The sequence below is a fragment of the Dasypus novemcinctus genome, chromosome 9 (genome assembly GCF_030445035.2).
Source record: "Dasypus novemcinctus isolate mDasNov1 chromosome 9, mDasNov1.1.hap2, whole genome shotgun sequence".
Classification (NCBI taxonomy): Eukaryota; Metazoa; Chordata; class Mammalia; order Cingulata; family Dasypodidae; genus Dasypus; species Dasypus novemcinctus.
The window spans coordinates 106,315,546-106,338,228 of record NC_080681.1 but is presented as its reverse complement, the minus strand read 5'-3'; the positions used below and the strand labels follow the sequence as shown (position 1 = coordinate 106,338,228).

The following is a 22,683-nucleotide window of genomic DNA, read 5'->3' as shown; positions in this document are numbered from 1 at the left end:
CATCTCTTCTACCGCTCCCTGCCCTCAGCAACTACTGTGGCCACTCTCTCCACCTCGATGCTAAAATTTCTTCTATTACTCGTCACAATAGTTTTATTGCAGAATATCAGTAAGTCCACTCTAGTCCATATTTTACTCCTCCATTCTGTGGACCCTGGGATGGTGATGTCCACTCCACTTCTAGATCAAGAGGGGTTAGATTCCACATGGATGATGGATGCAATTCCTCTGCTTGCAGTTGTAGGCACTCTTGATTCCCTGGTGTGGTGGTTGACCATCTTCACCTCTCTGTTAGCTGACCTGGGTAAGACCAACGAATCATAGAGAAGGAGTCGCCACTCTGCTGAGGCTCAGGGTCCAGCTGACAGATGGCCAGTCCATGAACATTTTAATTGTGCATCTCCTATGCGCCTGTCAACATGTTAATGTTAAATGGCTAATGGATAGAAAGTGCCCAGCATCATAGGGACTCCATGAACACGAATCCCCTCTTGACTCACTCGACCGTGAATTCTTTGGGGGCCAGGGTTCTGTCACAGTGAGCCCTGGGTCCTCTGACCTGAGTGTGTGGTTTAGTACCAAGCAGGCATCCATCAGCAGAGAGAGGGGCCTAGGTACCTGGCCTGGGGGAGGAAGTGGCAGAGCCTCTAGGTTTTGTAAGAAGAGAGGGGCAGCTGGGAGAATCTGGGGCTGAGGAGGGAGGGGAGAGGAAGGACTCTGCCCTCCCAGGACTGCCACTTCCTAGCTGTGTGTCCTTGGAAAAGTCATTAACGCCTCTGAGCCTTGGAGATCTCATCTACAACATGCAGATTATAATACTTTCCCAGCATGGGTGTGGGGAGGAATCAATGAGAAGTACCCAGCCTAGGGCATGGCTTGGTAATTGTTGGTTTCCTCCCAGCCCTGGGCTCATTCTGGGGTGTGTGTTTGTTGGGGGGGGGGGGGGGGAGGGAGCGGGTGGGTGGGATGTGGTAGTAAGCAGATTGCCCCTTATTTGGTTCTATCTCCCACTTTAAATAAATTTTCCACCCAGCTGGGACCAGATTCTAGGAATCAGGAACCTGAGCTCCCCAGCAGGTTAGCCAGGGCCCCCAGATGGGGGCTGGGCTCTGTCAGCATGGAAGTAGCTGGGTGGAGGTTCTAGCTTGGTGGTTCTAGCTTGGCGGTTCTTTTGCTCTGTAACCTACTTTCTCTGGGCCTCGGTTGCCTCACCTGTATGATAGGGCTAATAAAGGGTGCTTCCCTTAGAGTTGTTTAATGAGAAAATGGGTGGACTAGGCATTAGCATCTGACTGAGGTGGCTCCAGGGAGGGTCCTGGAGAATTGCATCTGAGGTTGACCTAGATATCCTGGGAATCTCTAGTCATCATATACATTATTGCAATTTATTGGAGGTTTCTTATATGCCAGAATGGTTGTTTCATGCTGATTTTTTAGATACATTTTCTCAGGCAGTCCCTGTCTGAAGTAGGCAGTATCATCCTCCCTTGGTGGCTGAGGGAACCGGAGCTGAGTGCCCGGAGTTACATAGTTATTCAGGGGAAGACCCAGGTCTGTTGGTGATCCCTGTTGTGAATCTCCTGCCTCCCTCAAGGAGGCAGAGTCTATGTTGGAGTCCTCTCTGTCCATCACCAATGCCCAGCCCAGGGAGCTCCTGCAGTGTTTGTTGAATGATGAATAAATTCACACACACACACACTCTCTCTCTCTCTCTCTCTGCACCTCTACCCGGGCCTGGTGGTCTAAGAGTTCTGAAGAGGGGAGACCACAGAAAGTTGGAAAAGACCAGACAGCATTGTAGTTTAGAGTCAGATAGACCTGGCTTTGAATCCTGTATCTGTTCCTACTAGTTGCATGATCTTGGAAAAGCTATTTAACCTCTTGAAGCCTCAGTTTCCTTATCTGTAAACTGGAGATGAAAAAGAACCTATGTGCCTCCTAGGATTCTTTTGAGGATTAAATAATGCCTATGAGGAACATAGTGAAGTGGTCAATAAATGGTAGTCATTATTACTGTTATTGTTATAATTATGAATACTATTTGGGGATCACAAAGACCTTTTCATCTTGAGACAGTGGAGACCAGATCTGAGAAGGGCCTGTCAGGGATAGAGGAGCAGCCACCTACCTAGTCTGACAGGTTCCAAAGGGCACCTGGAGAAACAGCGAGGGGCAGGAGGCCTCAGGAAAGGAAGAGTGTGCCTCCCTTTCCCAGTCGTGGGCTGTCACATCCACTCTGACCTGTGCTGGGCCTGGGGCACAGACATGACTCTGTGTGGTCCCTGTCCCCAGGAGCTCAGAGGCTAGTTGGGGACAAGGACACATACCACCAACCCCACCTTTGACTGATGCACTGGCGTGTGAGTAGGTGTTCTTAGGCAAAGACCAGGAGGAAGGGCATTCCGAGAGGAAGGAACTGCATGTGCAGAGCTGTGTGGCCTTGAGTCACTCATATCCCCCCTGTGCACCTCAGTTTCCTCCTCAGTAAAATGGAGACAGTGGGCCTGCCTCCCAGGGAAGGGCGGAGGCTTCAGTCAGATAATCCCCGCAAACGACCTGGCTTAGTGTCTGCATGTAATGGACACCCCGTAAAAGGAAGTTCTAATTAAATCATTATTTTGACTCCTCTGCCTCCTTGGCCCCACCCACTGCTTCCCCTGCCTCTCCTGGCAGCTGGCTCTGGCCAAGAAAGGAAGGAAAAGATTAAAAAACAAGTCCAAATCTCCAGAGGGGTCCTGGACCAGTGCCGAGGTGGCTCCCCTCCGGCCCCTTGTCCCTCTTGGCCTCAGCCCCAAGGACAAAGTCCTGAGGGCTGGATGCCCCCACCCCCTACCCCAGAGGCCCCTCCCTGCCTGGAGGCCAAAGTCAGCGGCAGCCCTGAAAGGAGAGCACATTTCAATTTTCTGAGTGATTGGGAGAAGAGCGGGAGGTCCTGTATCTGGTCAGGGAAGAACTGGATCCCTGAGCTTCCTGGATCTTAGCACGTGCTGGCGACCAAGTCCCTTTTGGTACAGATGCGGGAAGCTTAGTCCAGAGCAGGCAGTTGATGGTGTCAGGTCACAAAGCAGGAACCCAGGTTTCTGGACATTCTTTGCACTGTCCCATGAGTGGGTGAGGTGCAGTGACCTTAGCTGTCACTTTACCTCTTCCAGCTTCAGTTTCCTGTGTTTAGTAGAATGGGACCAGTTTGACTGTGAAGCAATAATGTAGATAAAGCATCTAGTCCAGTGCCCAGCACTAGCGAGCCCTCAGTGGTAGGAAGCTACTACTGTTATGGCAATGGTTATTGCTGTCTCTAAGAACCTTCTGCTCTACCCATCCCCAGTCTTATAAGAAACCATTTGAAATGATTCTTAGTGAACAAATGTCACCCAGTAAACCAGTTTTAAAGCTAGAGACTGAGCATCATTAACCGGCCCCACCCCTACTTCACCCTCTCCTCCTGCCTGGGGTGCTCAAACTACTTTCAACCTAATTGCGGCTCCTGCCCAAACCTATCTCTGTCATCCTTGTGCCACGGCTGCCTGATCTCTCTCTCAGCAGCCACACGAGGGCAGAGCTTCCCTTCTCCAGTTTCCTCTGCTCTGATGACACAGCAAGCACTTTGAAAAAGCAGAATGCACGAAGGGTCCTGGAGCATTTACACACATACCTCCCTCTCCCCCATCTCAACCCAAGCCTAGACTAAGGGGACAGGGGTGGAATTGAGCCTCAGAACTGTCCTCAGGGCGCTAGAACCACTCTAAGACTTGTGTAGAGGCCAGAAACAGGCCTAAAGGAGAAAAGCTCATCCACAGCCCAAAATATGGTAGAGTGGAAGGAAGCATCCCATGCCCAGCTTTCCATGCTGTCAGACCTTGGGCGAACTGCCTGCTTCCCTGTTTTCTGATTTTAAAAGGAAAGGGATGGATTGATGTCAGAGGTTTCTACTACTATTAAATGATTAAAAGGAGGGATTTGAGCTGACAAACCTTAGTTTAAATCCTGTTTCAACACTAAATGAAACTTTGTCCTCTCTGGGTCTAGCACTTATGCTGAGCATGAAGTGGTTTCTCAATAAATAATTGTATGACTGAATGAGAAATGGAGTGGTCATCAACCTCTCCATTTACTAGATAATACTTTGCCTGGGTCAACCCTGAGGCCCTTTTGCTTCTGACATTTTCTGCCAGGGTTTCAGTTGGAGTGCCCACATCTTTTGTTCCTGAACTATGCAGAATTTCTAGTTGAGGCTGTTTGGCTCACAGTGGTTATTTTACTATTATTGGTAATTAGCACTTAGGTCCAGAGGATGGAGCCTTTTGTTTTTCAGTAGAAATCACAGCAGAGTGGGCTGACCAACCCAGCTGGTCAGTGGGACCCAGGCCTAGAGCAGCTTTCCCTGTAACTCCCCTGACTCCTGCTCTGGGGCCATGGCTTAGGGAGATCAAGCTGGAGGTGCCCAGAGCTGGGGGCACCTGGGTCACCAACACAACTGCTGCCTTCCTTGGCCTGTGTCCGGCCAACATTTCTCTCCTCCATTCTTGGCTCTCCATGTCTGGGCTGGGCTAAAGGGGGCTCTCTAACATGTGGGGAAGCTACGTGTAGGGCCTCCCATGTCCATTGAGCAGGTCAATGGCATTTTCTGATGCTGAGGATTCAGGGATTATGGGTGGAAGAAATAGTTTAAGATTTAGGAGCCTGTTTCAAGTCCCAGGTCAGCTGCTGGTATGTTTCCTGACCTTAGGCATATGGCTCACTCCCTCAGTTTTTTCAACCATTACGCAGAGATAAAGATGCCTGTTTAGCTCACTGGTAAGCAGAGGCAGGGGTAGTGTAATGGGAAAGAGCTTGGCTTCTGGAGTTGGACACACCTGGCTTCGCAAATATAACCATTCCTAGCATGTATGACATTGGGCAAATTCCTTAGCTTCTCTGACTTCATTTCCCAAAGCTGTAAACTGGGGTTAAAATAGTATCCAACACCATGAGGTTGCTGTGAGAATTAAGTTAAGAGAATGCAGGTAAAGTACTTAGGCATATAATGAGTGCTCTGTACAGCTTTGCTGGCATTACTGTAATGACTGTCATTGCAATGCAGGCAATCTGTAATCTGTATAGAGAGTACTAGTAATAGAGCCAGGCAGATGTGGGCTTGAACCCTGGCTCTGCTTACTAACTGGGTGATCATGGGTGAATTTTTTCACTTCTCTGAGACTCCACCTCCTTAAATATAAAATGGGAATTATAGTGAGACCTTCAAACGGCTGTTGTGAGGGTTCTGTGACATATGGCATATAAAGCACTTGGCACAGTGGCTGGCACATGTTATCTCCACAGATAAGGAAACTGAAGGAAGGAAAGTGACTTGCAGAGCTCACATAGCATCTCAGTGGGGGGTCATGTGCTTTGATTTGAAACCAGGTCTTTTGCCCGCCTCAAAAGTCCACATTCTTTCTCCCACTTCTTGCTATCACCCATATATGGGATGATGACAATGAAGGGTTTATGATCATTGCCACTGGCCTCATTTCATTCATGCCAGGATTCCCAGTATCTGCACAAAAGAGGTACTCAATAAATGTTTGTTGGATGAAGAAAGGTGAGGTCAGTTTGTCCTCAATTCCAAGGCTTTTGCCTTGGGGTTGAGAATTCTTTCTGCTTAGTTAAAAGTAGAGTTAAAATAAAAATCATACTCAGTGCAGGTGTGGCGCTTTCTAACTTTGCACTCCTACGTCATCTGATCTTTCTTGCTATCCTGTGAGACAATCTGGATGGGCACTGCCACCTCCATTTGACCAGTGAGGAAATGGAAGCCCAGAGAGGGTTACTGGCTCACCCAGAGTTACAGAGTGAGTTTATGGCAGAGCCAAGGCTGGAACTTATTTGTAGTCATTTGTCTTTTCCCCAATACAACACTCCTAGTCACTGGAAGGCTTGGAAATTGAGGTTAACTGAATGAAAGGCAGGCAGCTCCTGCCACAGCAGTTTTGCAGGGTCTTGGGCCATTTCTGGTATCCAATCCCCTCTGCCAGGTGAGGGTTGGGCCAGGGTAACTTAAACTACCAGTTTTAGAAGGTGCTCATCTAGCTGGTGGCACTGAGCCTCTCCCCATGTTTTGTGGGAGACTGTCTAGGCCTAGAGAGCTTAGTGGGTTAAGCTTGAATGAGTTGGAGGCTTTATCAGGATCATTAGGCTGGCTCCAGCTGGTGAGAGAAGGGAGTTGGGGAGGGTCACAGGAGGCAGATCCTTGGGTCCCTCCTTGAATGTCCCAGGGCTACAGTCAGATGCAGCCACAACAGCCTTCCCCTGGGGTCTTGGGGACAGTCAGATGTTGGTGTATAATTTCCAAATTGCTTTCCTGAGAGTGACTTGGAGGGAGTAGCAGATAGTCACATCAGACAGACCTAGTTTGAATGGACCTTGGGCAAATCACTTGAACTTTTTTTTTTAAGATATATTTTATTTATTTTTCCCCTCTCCTCCCACTGTCTGTTCTCTGTGTCCACTCGCTGTGTGTTCTTCTGTGTCTGCTTGTAGTCTTATTAAGTGGCTCTGGGAACTGATCCTGGGTCCTTCTGGAGTGGTAGAGAGGTGATTACTCTTCTGTGCCACCCCAGCTCCCCTGTTCTGCTACATCTTCTTATTTTCTCTCCTGTGTCTCTTGTTGCATCATCTGGCTGTGCCAGCTCTCTGTGTGGGGTGGCTTTCCCATGCGGGGCAGCATTCCCACGCTGGCCAGCACCCTGCATGGGTCATTTTGCCCTCACCAAGAGGCCCTGGGCATCAAACCCTGGACCTCCTATATGGTAGATGGGAGCCCAACTGGTTGAGCCACATCCGTTTCCCTCACCTAACATTTTTAAGCTATAGTTTCTTTAACTATAATTGAGGCTAAATGAAATAATACAGGGAAAACACTTAGTATGTGCCTGACAAATGGTAAATAATAAATACAGTTGTTATTAATTTTAAAATAAATTATCTCTTTGGTCCCTTCCAGCCCAGATATATCTAGATTTTATAGCTGTAGAATTTAGCTTGGCCTCCAGCTTTGGAGAGCAAATGTAGCTGGTCTTAGAAGAAAGCAGTGAACACCTGTATAGGGGTTGGGAGACTTGGGTTCAAGTTTAGGTACTGCCGCTGTTGTGCTGTGTGGCCTTGGGCAAGTACCTCTATGGACCCATTTCCCAGTCTTTTTAAATGTTAGTGGTTTGGGCCTAATGATCTCTTAAGGACTTTCCCAGTTCTAACATTTTTATGAGTCCAGAGGCCTAGAGAAATGCCTTCATAACTGTCCCTTTGGGTCCTCTTTTACTTTCTTCCTTTCTGCTCCTTGTTCTTTGAAGTGCCTCTGCAGCAGAAAGTACATCACTTCATGTATTTGCTTTAAAATAAACAAATTTTAACCACACTTAGTTTTTGCTTTTACTGTGCACAGAAAACCCTTTCAGACAGAAATTAATGGAATTTAATGCAATTTTTGCAAGCAAAGTACATTCTATCAAAGAGGTCAAAACATGCTCTGTGCTTTCAAAATGAAAGACAAAGTATTGTGCAGAAGTACTGCACCTGCTGATTTCTTTTGCCTTTATCTCAAAATACGACTGGTGCAGCAGCCTCATGCACTAAAATAAAAAAAAAATAAGCTGCAATAAATACATCTTAAAAATAATCATGGGTATGATTCAGATAAAAGGATGTTTGTCAAGTATCATTTATAAGAAAGAAAAATGTAAAACAACCTAAATATCCAACAATAGGGTTAAATAAATTATGGTATGTCCTCTCAAAGGGACAGAAAATGATAACATCTATGTTATCACAATATACTGAAATGAAAAAAGTCGTTTCCAAAACAATATGGTCTAAACTTTTTAAAAAGAGCATCACATCAAGTCAATACGAAATTGCTATTTGGCCATTTTTAACCTACAAATACAGCACTTTCATATGCTTTAATATATGTAAACAAGAAAGTATATGTATAGAAAAGATACTAGAAGGGAAGTTCTCCCACCTATATATATATATATATGTATATATATATTTAAGATTTATTTACTTTTTTTAAAATTTTTTTTAAAGATTTATTTATTTAATTTCCCCCCCTCCCCTGGTTGTCTGTTCTTGGTGTCTATTTGCTGCGTCTTGTTTCTTTGTCCGCTTCTGTTGTTGTCAGCGGCATGGGAAGTGTGGGCGGCGCCATTCCTGGGCAGGCTGCACTTTCTTTTCACGCTGGGCGGCTTTCCTCACGGGCGCACTCCTTGTGCGTGGGGCTCCCCCACGTGGGGGACACCCTGCGTGGCAGGGCACTCCTTGCGCGCATCAGCACTGCGCATGGCCAGCTCCACACGGGTCAAGGAGGCCTGGGGTTTGAACCGCGGACCTCCCATATGGTAGACGGACGCCCTAACCACTGGGCCAAAGTCCGTTTCCCAAGATTTATTTATTTATTCTTCTCCCTTCCCCCCCTCCCCCTGCCCCAGTTGTCTGTTCTTTGTGTATGTTTGCTGCGTTTTCTTTTGTCTGCTTCTGCTGTTGTCAGCGGTACAGGAATCTGTGTTTCTTTTTGTTGCGTCATCTTGTTGTGTTCATCTTGTTGTGTCAGCTATCCGTGTGTGTGGCGCCATTCCTGGGCAGGCTGCACTTTCGTGCTGGGCGGCTCTCCCTACGGGGTGCACTCCTTGTGTGCGCATCAGGCTCCCCTACGCGGGGGACACTCCTGCGTGGCACAGCACTCCTTGCGAGCATCAGCACTGTGCATGGGCAAGCTCCACATGGGTCAAGGAGGCCGGGGGTTTGAACCGGGGACCTCCATGTGGTAGATGGATGCCCTAACCACTGGGCCAAGTCTGCTTCCCTCCCACCAAAATATTGATGATGGTTATTTCTGAGTAGTGGGTTTATGGAGATAGAAATGTTTTGCTTCTTACTTAAATCTATTTGCTAATTCTTTAATGAACAAGTAAAGTACTACTGTTAAAAATAATCCCCTAAGAAACCACACCACTGAATGAAGAGTAATTTCCTCATCCTTTATAGCTTGTTTATCATTTGTTTTTAAAAGGTCTAAAGTGACTGCAATTTTATGACCATGGGCATCTACTTTTGGGACCTGGATTGGTTTTTATTTAATAGTGACTGTCCAGAACACTTTACTTGTGGGCCTAGCTTTTCAAAGCCTTCTTCATTTCTTGCCACCCCCATCTCCCCCATCAGTCAATTTCCATGAGCCCTAGCAATGGAGCTCTAGGCCAGCTGCGTCCTTAATCCACCCACATCCTAGATTTGGGGATGGTTCAGACTCCAACTGTTCCCCCAAACCACCCCCATTTTCTTTCAATCTCATCACATCTCTTCCAGGTCAGTGGAGGCCCTATATTCCAGCCAGGCCTCAGTGGCTGTCCCCACTGGTCACTACTTAATTTTACCAACTAATTTTATCCTCTTCTGTGCAGCTGGTGTTTGCTTTTGCTGGAGCTCAGTTTGCAAGGGGAAAGGATTAGGACCCTTTCATGCTGGCTTTGTTTGTTTTCTTAGTGTCTTTGACTGCTCCAGGGGCTGACAGGCAGCTAGCGGGGCCTGTATCCCCTAGGAAGGAACAGGAGGGGCGATGGGGGAGGCAGTGGTGGACTCAGCTGGCAGGCGGGGTAGAAGTGGCCCAAGGGACTCCATCCCAGGGTGTGGAGCATGGTACACTCACCATCCAGATATAAGCATGGAGCAGGCAGGGCCAGGGCTGAGTTTCTGCCTAGGAAATTAGCCTCAGAGATGGTGCTTGGTATTTTTCCCCTTGGTACCCAATGGCAGGTGTGCTGGGATTGGATGTCTGGTTTGTAGAAACCCCTTCTAAAGCAGAAGAGCAAGGGGGTAAGAGTAGTAGTTTCTCTGACTAAGATTGGGCATTTCTCATCCTCCTAGCCCCCACTATGTGATGGGCCCAGCTATACTCAGGGATTGGGCACTTAGCCTAACAAGTGATGGTGTGTACCTAATTAATAACCCCAAATCCCCCATGTGTGGATACCACTTTACAGTTTACAAAGCCCTTTAATCTCCAGGTTAAGAATTAAAAGCCAAGACTGGAATTCAGGCCTTTCAGATTCTAAAGCCTGTGTCAACATTTTTTTTTGGTGTGATGTTTGTACAGCCTTCTGACTTTAAGAGTGCTTTACACCAGACTTGTGTTTATTTGTTTTCTGCTAGTTGGAGACCCCTACTTATTTTCAGAGTGATGATTATTAAATGATACACATTCCATGCAACTAAACCTCTTTAAATATTATGTGTCATTGGCTACCACTTTATGGCAAGGAGAATATTGTTTTTCATGAATCTGAATTTGCTAGGTAAGATGGTGGTGGTGGGGGGCCTCCTGGTGACTGGTCTTCAGTAAGCATCCTTCATAGCACTAGATTTCTCCGTCTGATAGGTGAAGGATGTTTCTCAAGCACAGAAGTGGTAGGGATGGAGCTTTTGAGTCAAAAGCATCGTTAAAGTTGAGGATCTGAGGAAGTGGACCAGAGTAGTCAAGAGCAGATATTTCACCCTTAATATATAGAATGACTGTCTCCAAGTCACCTGCCCTTACTAGAACTCAATCTCCCTATTTGTAAAATGTGGATAATTCATTCAGTCTTTCAACAAATGCTTATTGTGTGCTGTTCTGGCTGATGAACAAGAGGGACAAAGTTCCTGCCCTCTTGGAGCTTGTAGTTTAGTGGGTGGAGACCAAATAAATATATAGTAGAAAGTCAGGGAGGGGTAAGTGCTATGAAGTAAAATGAAAGCAGGGCAAGGGTGTGTGAGTGGGGGCTGTTTTAGATAGGGTAGTCAGGCAGTCCTCAAGGGGTTTTTATGATGGGTTTCAAGCAGATAAGTCATGTAATGTGCTTGCCTCAATAATCCAGTGCTTATTATTATTACACCAGACAGCCCCAGATCTCTCAGTCCATATTTTAGTCTCCAAATATTAGTAATAATTAACACTTATGTAGCACTTACTCTGAAGTTAGGCACTGTTCTAAGCCCTTTACATGTTAGTTAATTCATTTAATTCTTACAATAACTCTATGACGTAAGAAATATTAAAGTGAAGCACAGAGAGAGCTTAAGTACTTGACAAACGCCAAACAATTAGGAAGGGTTGGAGGCTGAGAATTGAATCCAGGTAGTCTGTTTTCAGAGGCTGAGCTGTTCTGTGAGGGGGCTGGGATTAGATGCCAGGAAAGGGTCTAGTAAGCGCTGTGGTTTGGGGTGCAGGTGCCGATACCATTGTGTGGGGCTTCTTATCCTGGCAGATCTAAGCCTCCCACCTTCAGTTTCTTCATCTCTAAAATGCGAGTATCAGAACCTATCATACTTTACCTTCTTTCCGCTCTGTGGGATCACAACCTGTTCAGAGACCAGCGTGGTAGGGAGTATGAAGGTTCAAGTAGCCCCTAAAACTTCTGGAGGGAAATAAATGCCAGGCAATTCCAGAGCAAAGAATTTTGGTTTATGATTTTGAGGGTGCCAAGGTACAAGCAAAATTAGGTGCAGAGAAGAGGTGAAATCTTGGCGTGGCCACAACTCTGAGTTTCTATTTCAGGCCTCACAGTTGCCAGGAGAGGTAAACTCATTGAATATCAAGATTGGAATGGCGCCTAGAGACAGTGACGCTGGTAGATGGGGAAACTGAAGCCCCAAAAGGCTGAATAGCTTACCCAAGGTCTCTAGGTGCCTTAGGTGCCTTAGTAGGCAGAACAGGAACCGAACTACGCCTGGGATAGCCCAGCAGCAGCCTCTATGTGAATTCCTTTTCCCTGGGCTTCTAAATCTCGGCGTCTTACCTGGCTCTCGTCTACGCTTCCTCTTCGTCCAGGGTACTAGCTGTTTCTTTACCCACGTGGGACTGCAGGGGCCAGGAACACCCGGGCTCGACTTGCGGTTCGACCTGCGCGTGCGCACAGGCGACCGGCCCCTAGCCTTTTCCCTTCTTTTTCCTTCCCCTCCCGACTCCCTACCCACCTAGAGGAGGGGGAACCTGAGGAGCCAGAACTTGGCCTCAGCCAATGGGCGGGCGGGCCGCAGGCCCAGCCCCCTCCTCCCCCCCAGCGCCGTCCAATAGGAATTTACTACAATGTTGTGGCGACCGGAGAGGGAGGGGCACGCGCCGGCGGGCTGGCTGCGGGCCCCGCCGGCCTCGACGCGCGGAAGGAAAGCGGGAGAGGGCGCGCGCTGGAGCCGCACGTTCCCTCGCTCCCTCCCTCCGTCGGTGGGTTAGTCAGTCAGTCAGCCGGCCGCCTGCGGGCCAGCGAGCCGGAGTCGGCCCGAGCCGCAGACGCCGGCACCTCCTCTTGCCATTGTTCATCTGGCGGCTGCTGCGTCGGGCGCGGGGGGCCGGGCCCGGGAGCCACCGGTGAGGCTGAGCGGCGGCGGCGCGCTAGCAGGGAAGGGGGGGAGGGCGCGGAGCTGTCCCCGGGGGCCGGGTCCTGGCGACGTCGTCGTCGCCTCTTTGTCTTCGGCCCCCCGCAGGCCTCGGGCCAGGGGCGCGGGCTGTATGGCCTCAGCACTCCCGAGCGCTGAAGCGGTTGAACGAGGATGCGGCCCGCGGGAGGAAAAGGAGGCGGGCCGGGAGCTCCTGCGGAAAGGAGCAGGGGCATCCCGGAGCGGGGTTGGGCTGGAGGAGCGTTTAAAAGTTAGGCTCGGGGTATATTTTTAACGAGGGAAAATCGGTACCCTCTGGTCTCAGTCATTGTACAGTGGGCAGAAGGGTTGGAAGGAAAAGAAATGAGCATTGCAGGTTTCAGATGGCGAAGGTGTTGGGTGCAGTCGCCAAGCGATTTCTTCGCTATGAGGTAGCTTGGTAGAATCTGAAGGGTGGAGGGAGCCCTGGAAGGTCTTTTAGGCCTTCCCGCCTGAGACACCTGCATCATTCAAAAAAATCTCCAAACCTCAGAGAGCAAATGCTTTCCCTTTAGCCTTCCTGGTTCCTAGTGACCGAAGAGTTAAATCTATTCTCCTAGCTTCGTGACCTCCTTTTTCAGTTCTTTCATCTGTCAGCTTGGAAATATTTCCTAATGCTTGCCAGGATGCTTGTACCTGTGGAGAGTCTGGATCTAGGCTGGTCCTCTGAGATTCATCACCAGGCTATTATCCCTGGTGAGATTTTGCCAAAACAGGTTTATTCTTCCCAGGAATAGGCATTCTCTTGAGAGAGAAAGCGATCTCACGTGAAACAAATTGCTGATGGATTGGTTTCTGGCCATAGGAGAGCTACTCTCATCCTGTTGTTTCTCTAGCTGTACACTGCCATAAATGACTAGTCTGTGGAGATTTGTCGTTTTTTTGGCATGTGTTGCTGATTAGGAGATAGTTTTTTTTTTTTTTTTTAATAAGAGATTCCAAGATTTTTTTAGTAGTTTACTTTCACAGCTGCTATTTTGTTCTTTCTGTTTTTAGGGAAAATTGCAAGAAATGGTTGTGTCTTGTGTCTTGGATATTATTATAGGTGATTTATATTCTCTTGAGGATATATGTCAGTGCTGTTGCTTCTTTCTGTTTTCTTTATTCTCAGACCTGGCAAAATGTTAGTTTGACTTCTTAATTAAGAATATGTATCTCCTTTACACAGTTCTTCTCAGACCAATTTTGTTGATTTAGGATTAACTCTTTTTGTGGAAACTTGATGCACTCTTTTCTTTATGTTGAAAACGTAAATTATTTGCCAGCTGTAAAATTGTGGGTTTTATTAAATAGTTTCTTGGGTGTGTTACTATAATCTATATAATAGTTGTACGTGGAAGAGTATCTAGCACACAGTAAGCACTCAATCAGATTTTAAAAATTGGATATAATAACTGATCATCAGATTGCCTTGGAATCAAGGTACCAGTTCAGTGCTTTCTACAAGAAGCTTCTAATTAAGATAATGATAGGTATTATTGATATTTCTGGACAAAAGGAAGTGTATCTTTTTAAAAATTTAAACTTTTAATTTTGAAATACTTTCAAACTTACAGAATGATATAAAAAATAATACAAACCCCAGACAGAGAGTGCCAACATACCCTTATCCCCCCAGAAACTCAGATCTACTTTTTTTAACATCGTGCAACATTTGGGTGTCATTCTGTCTGTCCATCAGTCTATCAGTCTATCTATTATCTGCCCATCTGTCTGTCTTCTGTCTATTTATCAACGCATTTTCTGAACACTTGAGTGTAGGTTCTATACATAATGCTTGAACACTTAATACTGCCTTGTCTATTTCCTAAGAACAGAAATACTCACTTATGTATCTACCTTAAATGTTCTGTAGTATCAAGTTCAAGAAATTTAACATCAATATAAAGCATACAATATATTTTCCAATTTTTTAAGAGTTGAAGTATATCTATGCCACTTTTTTGTTTTCTTTTTTACACTTTTTTATTAAAGTTAATAGATCACAAAGAACGTTACATTAGAAAACATAAGAGGTTCCCATATAACCCACTCCTCAACCCCCACCCCCATCATTTTAGTAAATTGAATTTTTTTGAAGATATATATACATCACAAAAAATCTATGCCACTTTTAAAAGTGAACTCATTGGCAGAACCAAGTTCAGCATGCTAACCTGATTCCTCTTTTCGACTAACAAATCTAATTTTTTTTCCCCTCAAGCTTAGGAATAAATGTGTTTAAATCTTTGGCCTCAACAAAATTTTCTCAACATTTACATCAATGTTTGTGTAAAATGTCTTATAGATAAGTCTTGCATAATAGGGCCAAACTACCTTTCCAGCTTTATTCCCCTTATTCCTTGTATTCTTCAACCAAATAGAACTTCTCAGTAATAACCCATGCTTTACCATCTCTGTACCTTTGTCCATGCAGTTCCACCTATGTGTATATGTCATATCTTATCTCTTAAATGGTTTTTGTTGTATATAGATGCTTAAAAATATTCCATATGTTGGTTATTTGAAATATGGGGTAAAGTGCTCTATGTGGAAAGAACTTGATGGAAATTTTTGTTTGTTTTGTTTCAGATTTTATTTGAGCTTCATTAGTATGGCCAGCCAGTTGGATTTTCTTTAACTGGTATTTGTTAAAAGGATTTAGGACCTAAATGTTCCCTTAGTGCATGTGTGTGTGCAGCACTTATAATGAATGATGGCTAATGGTGAATTTAAAAAACTTTTAGGCTTCCATTCTACACAGATCTAAAACTCCAATGACAAGGTTAATGCTTAGAAACTGTCTGTATCAGCAAATAGACTAAGCTAACAGAAGAAAGTCTCTGCTTACTCTTCTGCATTTGTTCTCTTTCTTTTTTTTTATAAGTATTTTTTTTTAAGATTTATTTTTTATTTATTTCTCTCCCCTTCCTCCCCTAACACCCCCCCCCCCCCCCATTGTCTGCTTTCTGTGTCCATTTGCTGTGTGTTCTTCTGTGACTGCTTCTATCCTTATCAGTGGCACTGGGAATCTGTGTTTCTTTTTGGTGCGTCATCTTGCTGCGTCAGCAGTGTGTGTGGTGCCATTCTTGGGTAGGCTGTACTTTCTTTCACGCAGGGCAGCTCTCCTTACGGGGTGCAATCCTTGCATGTGGTGCTCCCCTACACAGGGGACACCCCTGTGTGGCACGGCACTCCTTGCGTGCATCAGCACTGCACATGGGCCAGCTCCACCTGGGTCAAGGAGGCCCGGGATTTGAACCGTGGACCTCTCATGTGATAGGTGGATGCCCTATCCATTGGGCCAAGTCTGCTTCCCTGTTCTCTTTCTTGATGGTCAATATTTCTTTAATATTTGTTAAGCACCCAAATCATTGTTTGCATTTGAGAGGTACTTATGGGGAATTAACCTATTCTTTAAAGTGGGATTACTCTTAATATAGCATATAAAATAACATGATACAATAACATGATACAATACACAAATTCTTTTGCATAGTTAAAAATGCTTTTTGGAACTGCCAGACCCTGGGGGTCCCCAGTGACAAAGGTCCGTCCCTGTCCCTCTGACAATCTGTGAATAAATGTGAGTTTGTGAAACCGAAAATAAAATAAAATAAAATAAAAATGCTTTTATCCTGTTTCCTTTCTTTTTCCTTAAGAAATACCTCTGGGATCATACCTAAATTAAATGATTTTAAAGGCTCTGATCTCTTCTGAAAGAAATGGTTATGCATTTTGTTGAGATATGAGCTACATATTTTTTTTTCCTCTTACTATCTTTTGTCAAGTTTTTACCCCACATTTAAAGTTCACCAGTGTGAAATTTTCTTGTGTGAAACTTGAGTTTTAACATTTTTAAAAATTTCAGAGCTAGCCTTACATCTTTTCCTTAGTTTATGGTCTTAATTTTAAACAAATTCATAATATGGGAGATAGTGTTCTTAGGACGCTGTTTGGCTTCTTGGCTTCCTACATCCTGTTCCTAATAAGAGCTTCAGAGTTAAACTTGTCAGGAGCATTGCCTAAAGTCACAGGACTCTTGCATCCTTTGCAGGTGCTTTGATATGCTTACTAGCAGATTGGGACCTAAAATATATGATCTCTAATTTACGATGTGAGCAATAAGGCTTGTTCTTTTTTTTTTTTTTTTGGGGGGGGGGTACTGGGGCTGAGGATTATTGAGCCTGGGACCTCATATGTGGAAAGTTTGAGTGCTCAACCACTGAGCCACATCAGCTCCCCTAAGTTGGTTTTTTCCTTTGTTTGCTTTTGTTTGTTTTTGTTTTTAGGAGGCACTGCTGACCGAACCTGGGACCTTCCCTGTGGGAAGCAGGCACTCAACCACTTGAGCTGCATCTGCTGTACATTTTTTGAATGTACAAATCCAACTTAATATGCACAGTCTGATTTCATAGCTTTAGAGTATCATTGGCCATGAGGGGGATGAGTTTGCTCCTGAAATCAAGAAGAGAATACATTTAGACCAGTCTCTTGTTATCTAAGAAGCAGGCCAGCACAAGTATTGCCAGTGTATTTTTCCAAGAGTCTTGTCAAGCTGGTGATTGGTCAAATGCATATTCAGAAGCAGATTCATCACTACCTCAAAAGGACTTGTTTTGTCCCAGTTACTTGGAATCACCTTATTTCATAACCCTAAGAACTTTTTTTTTTGTAAATCACTTTGCTTGTTTCTCTCAATAAATCCCCCCAAAATGAAAATTTATAAAGAGCCTTCCGGACTGATCAGTTAGGGACTTTATTTAGACATTCAAATTTCTGAAATGTGATTGATTCATTGCATTTATATTAGATTCTAGTTAGAGGAAAGCAGGATGCCAGATATATAGGTTACTTTTTGAAAAATTTAAATTTGTTGGTATGTCGCTGGTGTGTTCTTACTGAGTTGGTTCATTGTGTATTCAGTAAAATGCAGGGTAACAAATACACTGGTGTACACACTGGGTTAGATTAGTGTTTTGATTTGCTCTTATTTAATGTTTACACAATGAGAAAGATGAAGAAAAAACTATAGTAATGAACATTATTCAGAAATTGCAGGTGTTAGGAAGGAGAGCTTTGATATTATATATTGAATGCTGATCTCATTTGAAAGTGTTTTTTAGGAAAGTTTAATGGTAGAATATGATTATGATGAAAAATTGGCTAGCTCTTTGACGTTGCAGAAAAGCACCATACCATGCTGTGGTAAATACAATTCAAGGAATGGCTTTAAGAGATTCTAATACCTCCCACCCTGTGTCAAACAAAGAGGTGCTGACGCAAAATACCAGAAATCGGTTGGGGTTTTTATAAAGGTATTTATTTGGGGTAGAAGTTTCCAGTTACCAGGCCATAAAGTGTAAGTTACTTCCATCACTAAAGTGTTTTGCCACGTGTTGGAGCAAGATGGCTGCCAAAGTCCACCAGGGTTCAGGCTTCCTGGGTTCTTCTCTTCCAGGGTACATCTCTCTCTGGGCTCAGCTCTTCTGTTTTCTCCACAAGGTCAGCTGTAGACTATGAGCCTTTCTAGGCTTTGCCTCGCTCCACAAGGCCATCTGTAGATGAATGTCTTGTTTCTCTTCCCAGGGTCTTCTCTCTTTCCTCATGACAAAGCTCCTCTGTGTGCTTCCTTCCTGGGACTCCAGCTCAAGACTACAGCATCAAAACCCCCAACCCTCTCCTTTGCCATGTCTTTTATCTTTAAATCCCTACCCACCAAGGGGCCAGGACTCAGCACCCTACTGATGTGGCCCAATCAAAGCCTTAATCATAATTTAATCACGTCCAGGTACACACCCATTTACAAACATAATCTAATAATTCATTATCTATTTTTGAAATTCATGAACCATATCAAACTGCCGTACACCCCATACTCTTCAACACCTTCCCCCAAAACTACGTTAAATAAACATGCAATCTGAGTGAACACTAGATGCTTACTACACAAATCCTCTATCAGATTGCTGCCTATAAACATTCCTTCTGTATAGAAATTCCAGAGCCAGTCTGGCATCATGTTTACTTTATTATTTTATTAAGATCAGATCTCATTTTGCAGTTATCTCTTGATTATCTCCAAGATAAATCCATATGTATTAACTGTGATTATATATTGAATCACTACTCCTTTCCCATGGCTAAAGGGTCTTTCAGTCATTGTCACTCAGTCAATCCTAGGGCCTTTTCTATCATCTGTAACTCTCAGGGCCATCCCTGTTTGTGGAGATTAAAATTGTTTCTGAGCTATATGGAGTGGAGGCTTGGGTAAGGTTAAAGTTATCTTGGCAGAGTGGGTAGGTACTTACCTTGGCAGAATGTGTAGGAAGAGGCAAGATTGTCTAATAAATGATGCTATGAGTTTATATTGATAAATGAGATTGGAAGAGTCATTAGATGCTCTATTAAGTATTAATAGAGACAGGAATACCTCAATTCCTTTTATGAAATAGGCCAAAGTAATACAATAAATAAGGATACAATATATTTTTCTGTAGTTTTTTGTGATTTACAAATGCAATCCACCTCTTTGTGTCTTTCATCCTCCACAAAAATCCTAATGTAAATCGACTTTTAAAAAAATCAACTTTTGGTAGGTCCTCTATATGTCTGAATTGCAGCACTGGACACAACATAGACTGAGGTTTATGTGTTATGCTTTGATAATATCTACATATACCATAAAAAGTGATGATCTAAAAGTTTTGAGTGAGAAACACTCAGGGATTTAATTATATTAAAGCATAAGGTTATTTTGATTGGGTTTAATTTAAACCCATTTAAGCCTGTGACCCAGTCTAAAAGAAATGTATACTTTTGGTAATTTATGAATATGTAATACTCTGCCAAGGTTCAATTGTGATTGATATACAGCTATTACTTAGTGCTTACATAAATTCTTAAGTGATACTATTACGAGATCTTTATGACATATCTGAGTATATCATCTTATAAAGAAATATCATTTTAATTTATATGCCAGACATGTATTTTTAACTTATTTATTTGAAGTTCTATGTTATATTCAAGTAAAGAGTATTACACCTTGATCATATACTTGGTTCAGATTGTTGAAATTCAGTTTTACTCCCCAATTTCTGGCCATATGGACACAGGCGGAACTGTGAAGAGTGCCAAGGATTTAAGCCCTCAAATTTTACCTGCCACTGCCAACCATTTGAGCATGCAATAGGGACACATGGAACGCAGCTTGGGGAAGGCTTTGTTTGTTTGTTTTTGTTACCACCCACTTGCTGTTTCTTGTCCTTTTTTCTGAGTGATTCATAAAATTGACACTTTTGTTAGTTTACTACCTGCAGAGTCCTGCTAATCTTGATGGTATTATGTAATTATGTAAGCCCTTTGCATGGTGTCATATGATGTATGTGTGTCTTTAGAGTAATTTCTTTCCATCTGGTGTTGGAAAAGAGCTCTGAGGTTATTTTTAAATTTTTAAGCTTTCTGACATCTTCAGCACTTGAAATAACACAACTGCTTTTGAAGAAAAGAAAATTTACATAGTCTGTTAGTGGCCTTTCCAGTATTTAAAAATTAAAAAAAATTTTTTTTTTAAAGATTGTTTATTTCTTTTTTTATTTATCCCTCCTTCCTCCACATGGTTCTCTTCTCTGTCTGCTCATTGTTTCCTTGCCATCCCCAGGTGGTACCGGGAACCACACTCGGAACCTCCCATATGGGAATCCAGTGCCCAGTGGCTTGAGCCACATCTTTTCCCCGTGGGCTGTGGCATCTCCTGGCTTGTGGCATCTGCTTGTTTAGGTGCCTGCTTGTTGTGGTGGGTGCTGTATCTAGCTCATTGCGGCGGGTATGGCGTCTAGCTCATTTTCTTTAGGAAGCACTGGAAACTGAACCCAGGACCTTCCATGTGGTATGCAGGTACCCAACAGGTTGAGCCATATCCCCTTTCAATAGTATTTTATTTTTAAAATAATTTCCTGTGTTCCAAACAGGTGAAATATGCATTTTATATTTAAACAGTCTCCAGATAATTTCTTTGGGTAAGAAATAATTAATCAGTTGTTGCCAATAGGTAAAGGAGAGCTGTTTAAGAGAAAGGAGGCCAAGAATAAGAAGCCTCTTAGAGTGAAGAGGTTTCAAAGGTATTTTATTCTCTGAAGGTTTATTGATATCCTCTTCTGAACTCTTGCAGCATTTATTTGTTTTAAACACCAGATTTATTGCATGTTGTTTTATATTGCATATAAACTGGCATTTCCCAATGAGAATGTGAGCCTTTCTGGAGGGTAGAGGGTCAATATTATGTTTTTCATTGTCCTCCTCACTCTCCATCCTGCCAAACACAGATAATGCTTAGCAGAATAGCTAGATAAATAACTATAGTGCAGTGAGAATGTGAATTCTAGGACAGTATTTAAGACCTGTCTTATAATTCTGAATGCTGGTTCTCATTACTTCTCTCTGTCTCTCTTTCTATCATATTTTCTTGGAAAGTAAGATGCATATATCGTGACACTTTACTCCTAAACATTTCAGTGTACATTTCCTAAGAATAAGGATATTACTCAATATAGCCACAATACCATTATCATACTTAAGAAAATTAACAATATTTCCTTATTCAACCCATATTTTGGTTTCCTCAGTTGTTCCCAAAATGTCTTTAATAGTTTTTGTTGTAGTTGTTGTTTAAATCTAGTATCCACTCAGTATTCATGATTGTGTTTGGTTATGTCTCTTTTCTTAGTTTTCTTTAATCTAGAACATTATCCCCCTCCCACTTTTTTTTTTAATTTGAGGTGGGGGGATTGAACCTGGAACCTCATATTTGGGAAGCAGGTGCTCAAACCACTGAGCTATACCCGCTCCCTCCTACCTTTTTTAACCCTCTTATTGTCATTGACTTTTGATGAGTCCTGGAACCAATTGCCTTGTAGAATGTCCTATTTTGGATTTGTCTTGTTTACTCAAGATGTTGTTTAATATGTTCCTCTCTATTTTTGCTTCCTGTAAATTGGAAGTTATCTCTGTAGTGTTTAATAGACATTTTTGGCAAGAGTACTCCACAGATACTGAGTTTTTTCACTTTTTACTTTTTTAAATTTATTTTTCAGGAGGTACTGGGGATTGAACCTAAAACCTCATGCAGATAAGGCAGGCACTCAACCACTGAGCTATATACCTACTCAGCAATATGTGTTTTTAATATTGCATCACATGAAGAGGTGCATAATGTCAGGCTGTCCCACAGTTAGTGACGCTTTGTTAAAGTGATAACCACCAGATTTTTCTATGGTGAAGATATATTCTTAATATTTGGAGTAATACTTTGGCACCTGTAAATATCCTTTTTCCCAGTTACCATTTCCCATTGGTTTTTAGCATCAGTTGATTCTTGAGGGTTACAAATAAAGTCAGCTGCATTCCTTAAAAATGAATTTGGAAGATGTAAAGTAGGGTTTAGGAAGGAAAAAGAAGATGATGGGTATCTTTTGCTACTGTAGTACATAGACTTTTCCTGATTTTTAATAAATCTGATGTTTTATAGTTTATCTCCAACTTGTACCTAAAATTAGGCCTACGGGTTAAAATTATATTTGGCAGTGGAATATAATAACAATAACAATTATTTTGGCATTTTGTTTGTGTTTTGTTAAGGCAGTTTTGGTCTTGTTTTATTTTATGGTGATATATTTTCAAAAATTCTGCTCATTAGATATGTGTAATTAGTCATACCCTTTTTTTTAAAAAAAAGATTTATTTATTCATTTATTTTATTCCGTCTCCTCCCTCCCCTCCCCTTCTCCCTCCCTGCTGTTTTTTTGCTGTCTGTATTCATTTGCTGTGCCATCTTCTGTATCTCTTTCTCTTTTTGGTCTTCTCTTCTTATTTTTTCTCTTCTAGGATTCACTGGGATTTGATCCTAGGGACCTCTGATGTGGAGAGAGGTTCTCTGTCAGTTGTGCCACCTCAGTTCCTGGTTTCTACTGTGCCTCACCTTGACTCTCCCCTTCATCTCTCTTTCCTTGCATCATCATCTTGCTGTGTGACTCACTTGCACGGGCACTGGCTCACCGCGTGGGTGCTCTTGCTGCATGGGCACTCAACTCGCCACGTGGGCACTGGCTCACCATGTGGGCACTGGCTTGCTGTGCAGGCACGCTTTCTCTTCTTTTTTTTCACCAGGAGACCCCAGAGATCAAACCTGGGACTTCCCATATGGTAAGTGGAAGCCCTATCACTTGAGCCACATCTGCTTCCTAACCTTTTATTTCTTAACAGTAAATTGATATT

General features: G+C 43.4%; 1 protein-coding gene across 21 annotated transcripts in view; it reads left to right on the top strand.

Moving 5' to 3' along the window:
* Positions 1-22,683, top strand: part of EPB41 (erythrocyte membrane protein band 4.1) — a 240,694-nt gene that overhangs the window by 5,746 nt on the left and 212,265 nt on the right. For 12 of the 21 annotated variants that reach the window (XM_004455661.5, XM_012524142.4, XM_071217592.1 and 9 more), the window contains exon 1: positions 12,142-12,382. The exons of 5 other annotated variants lie outside the window; for them this stretch is intronic. Coding sequence is in view for 1 of the 16 variants with exons in the window: in XM_071217591.1 (XP_071073692.1) it covers positions 12,036-12,382 (347 nt within the window). In the remaining 15 variants the exon portion in view is untranslated. Of the gene's footprint in view, positions 1-11,977; positions 12,383-22,683 lie in introns of those variants that run through there. 4 more of the 21 variants (XM_071217591.1, XM_058304759.2, XM_004455666.4 and 1 more) reach the window with 4 other exon arrangements.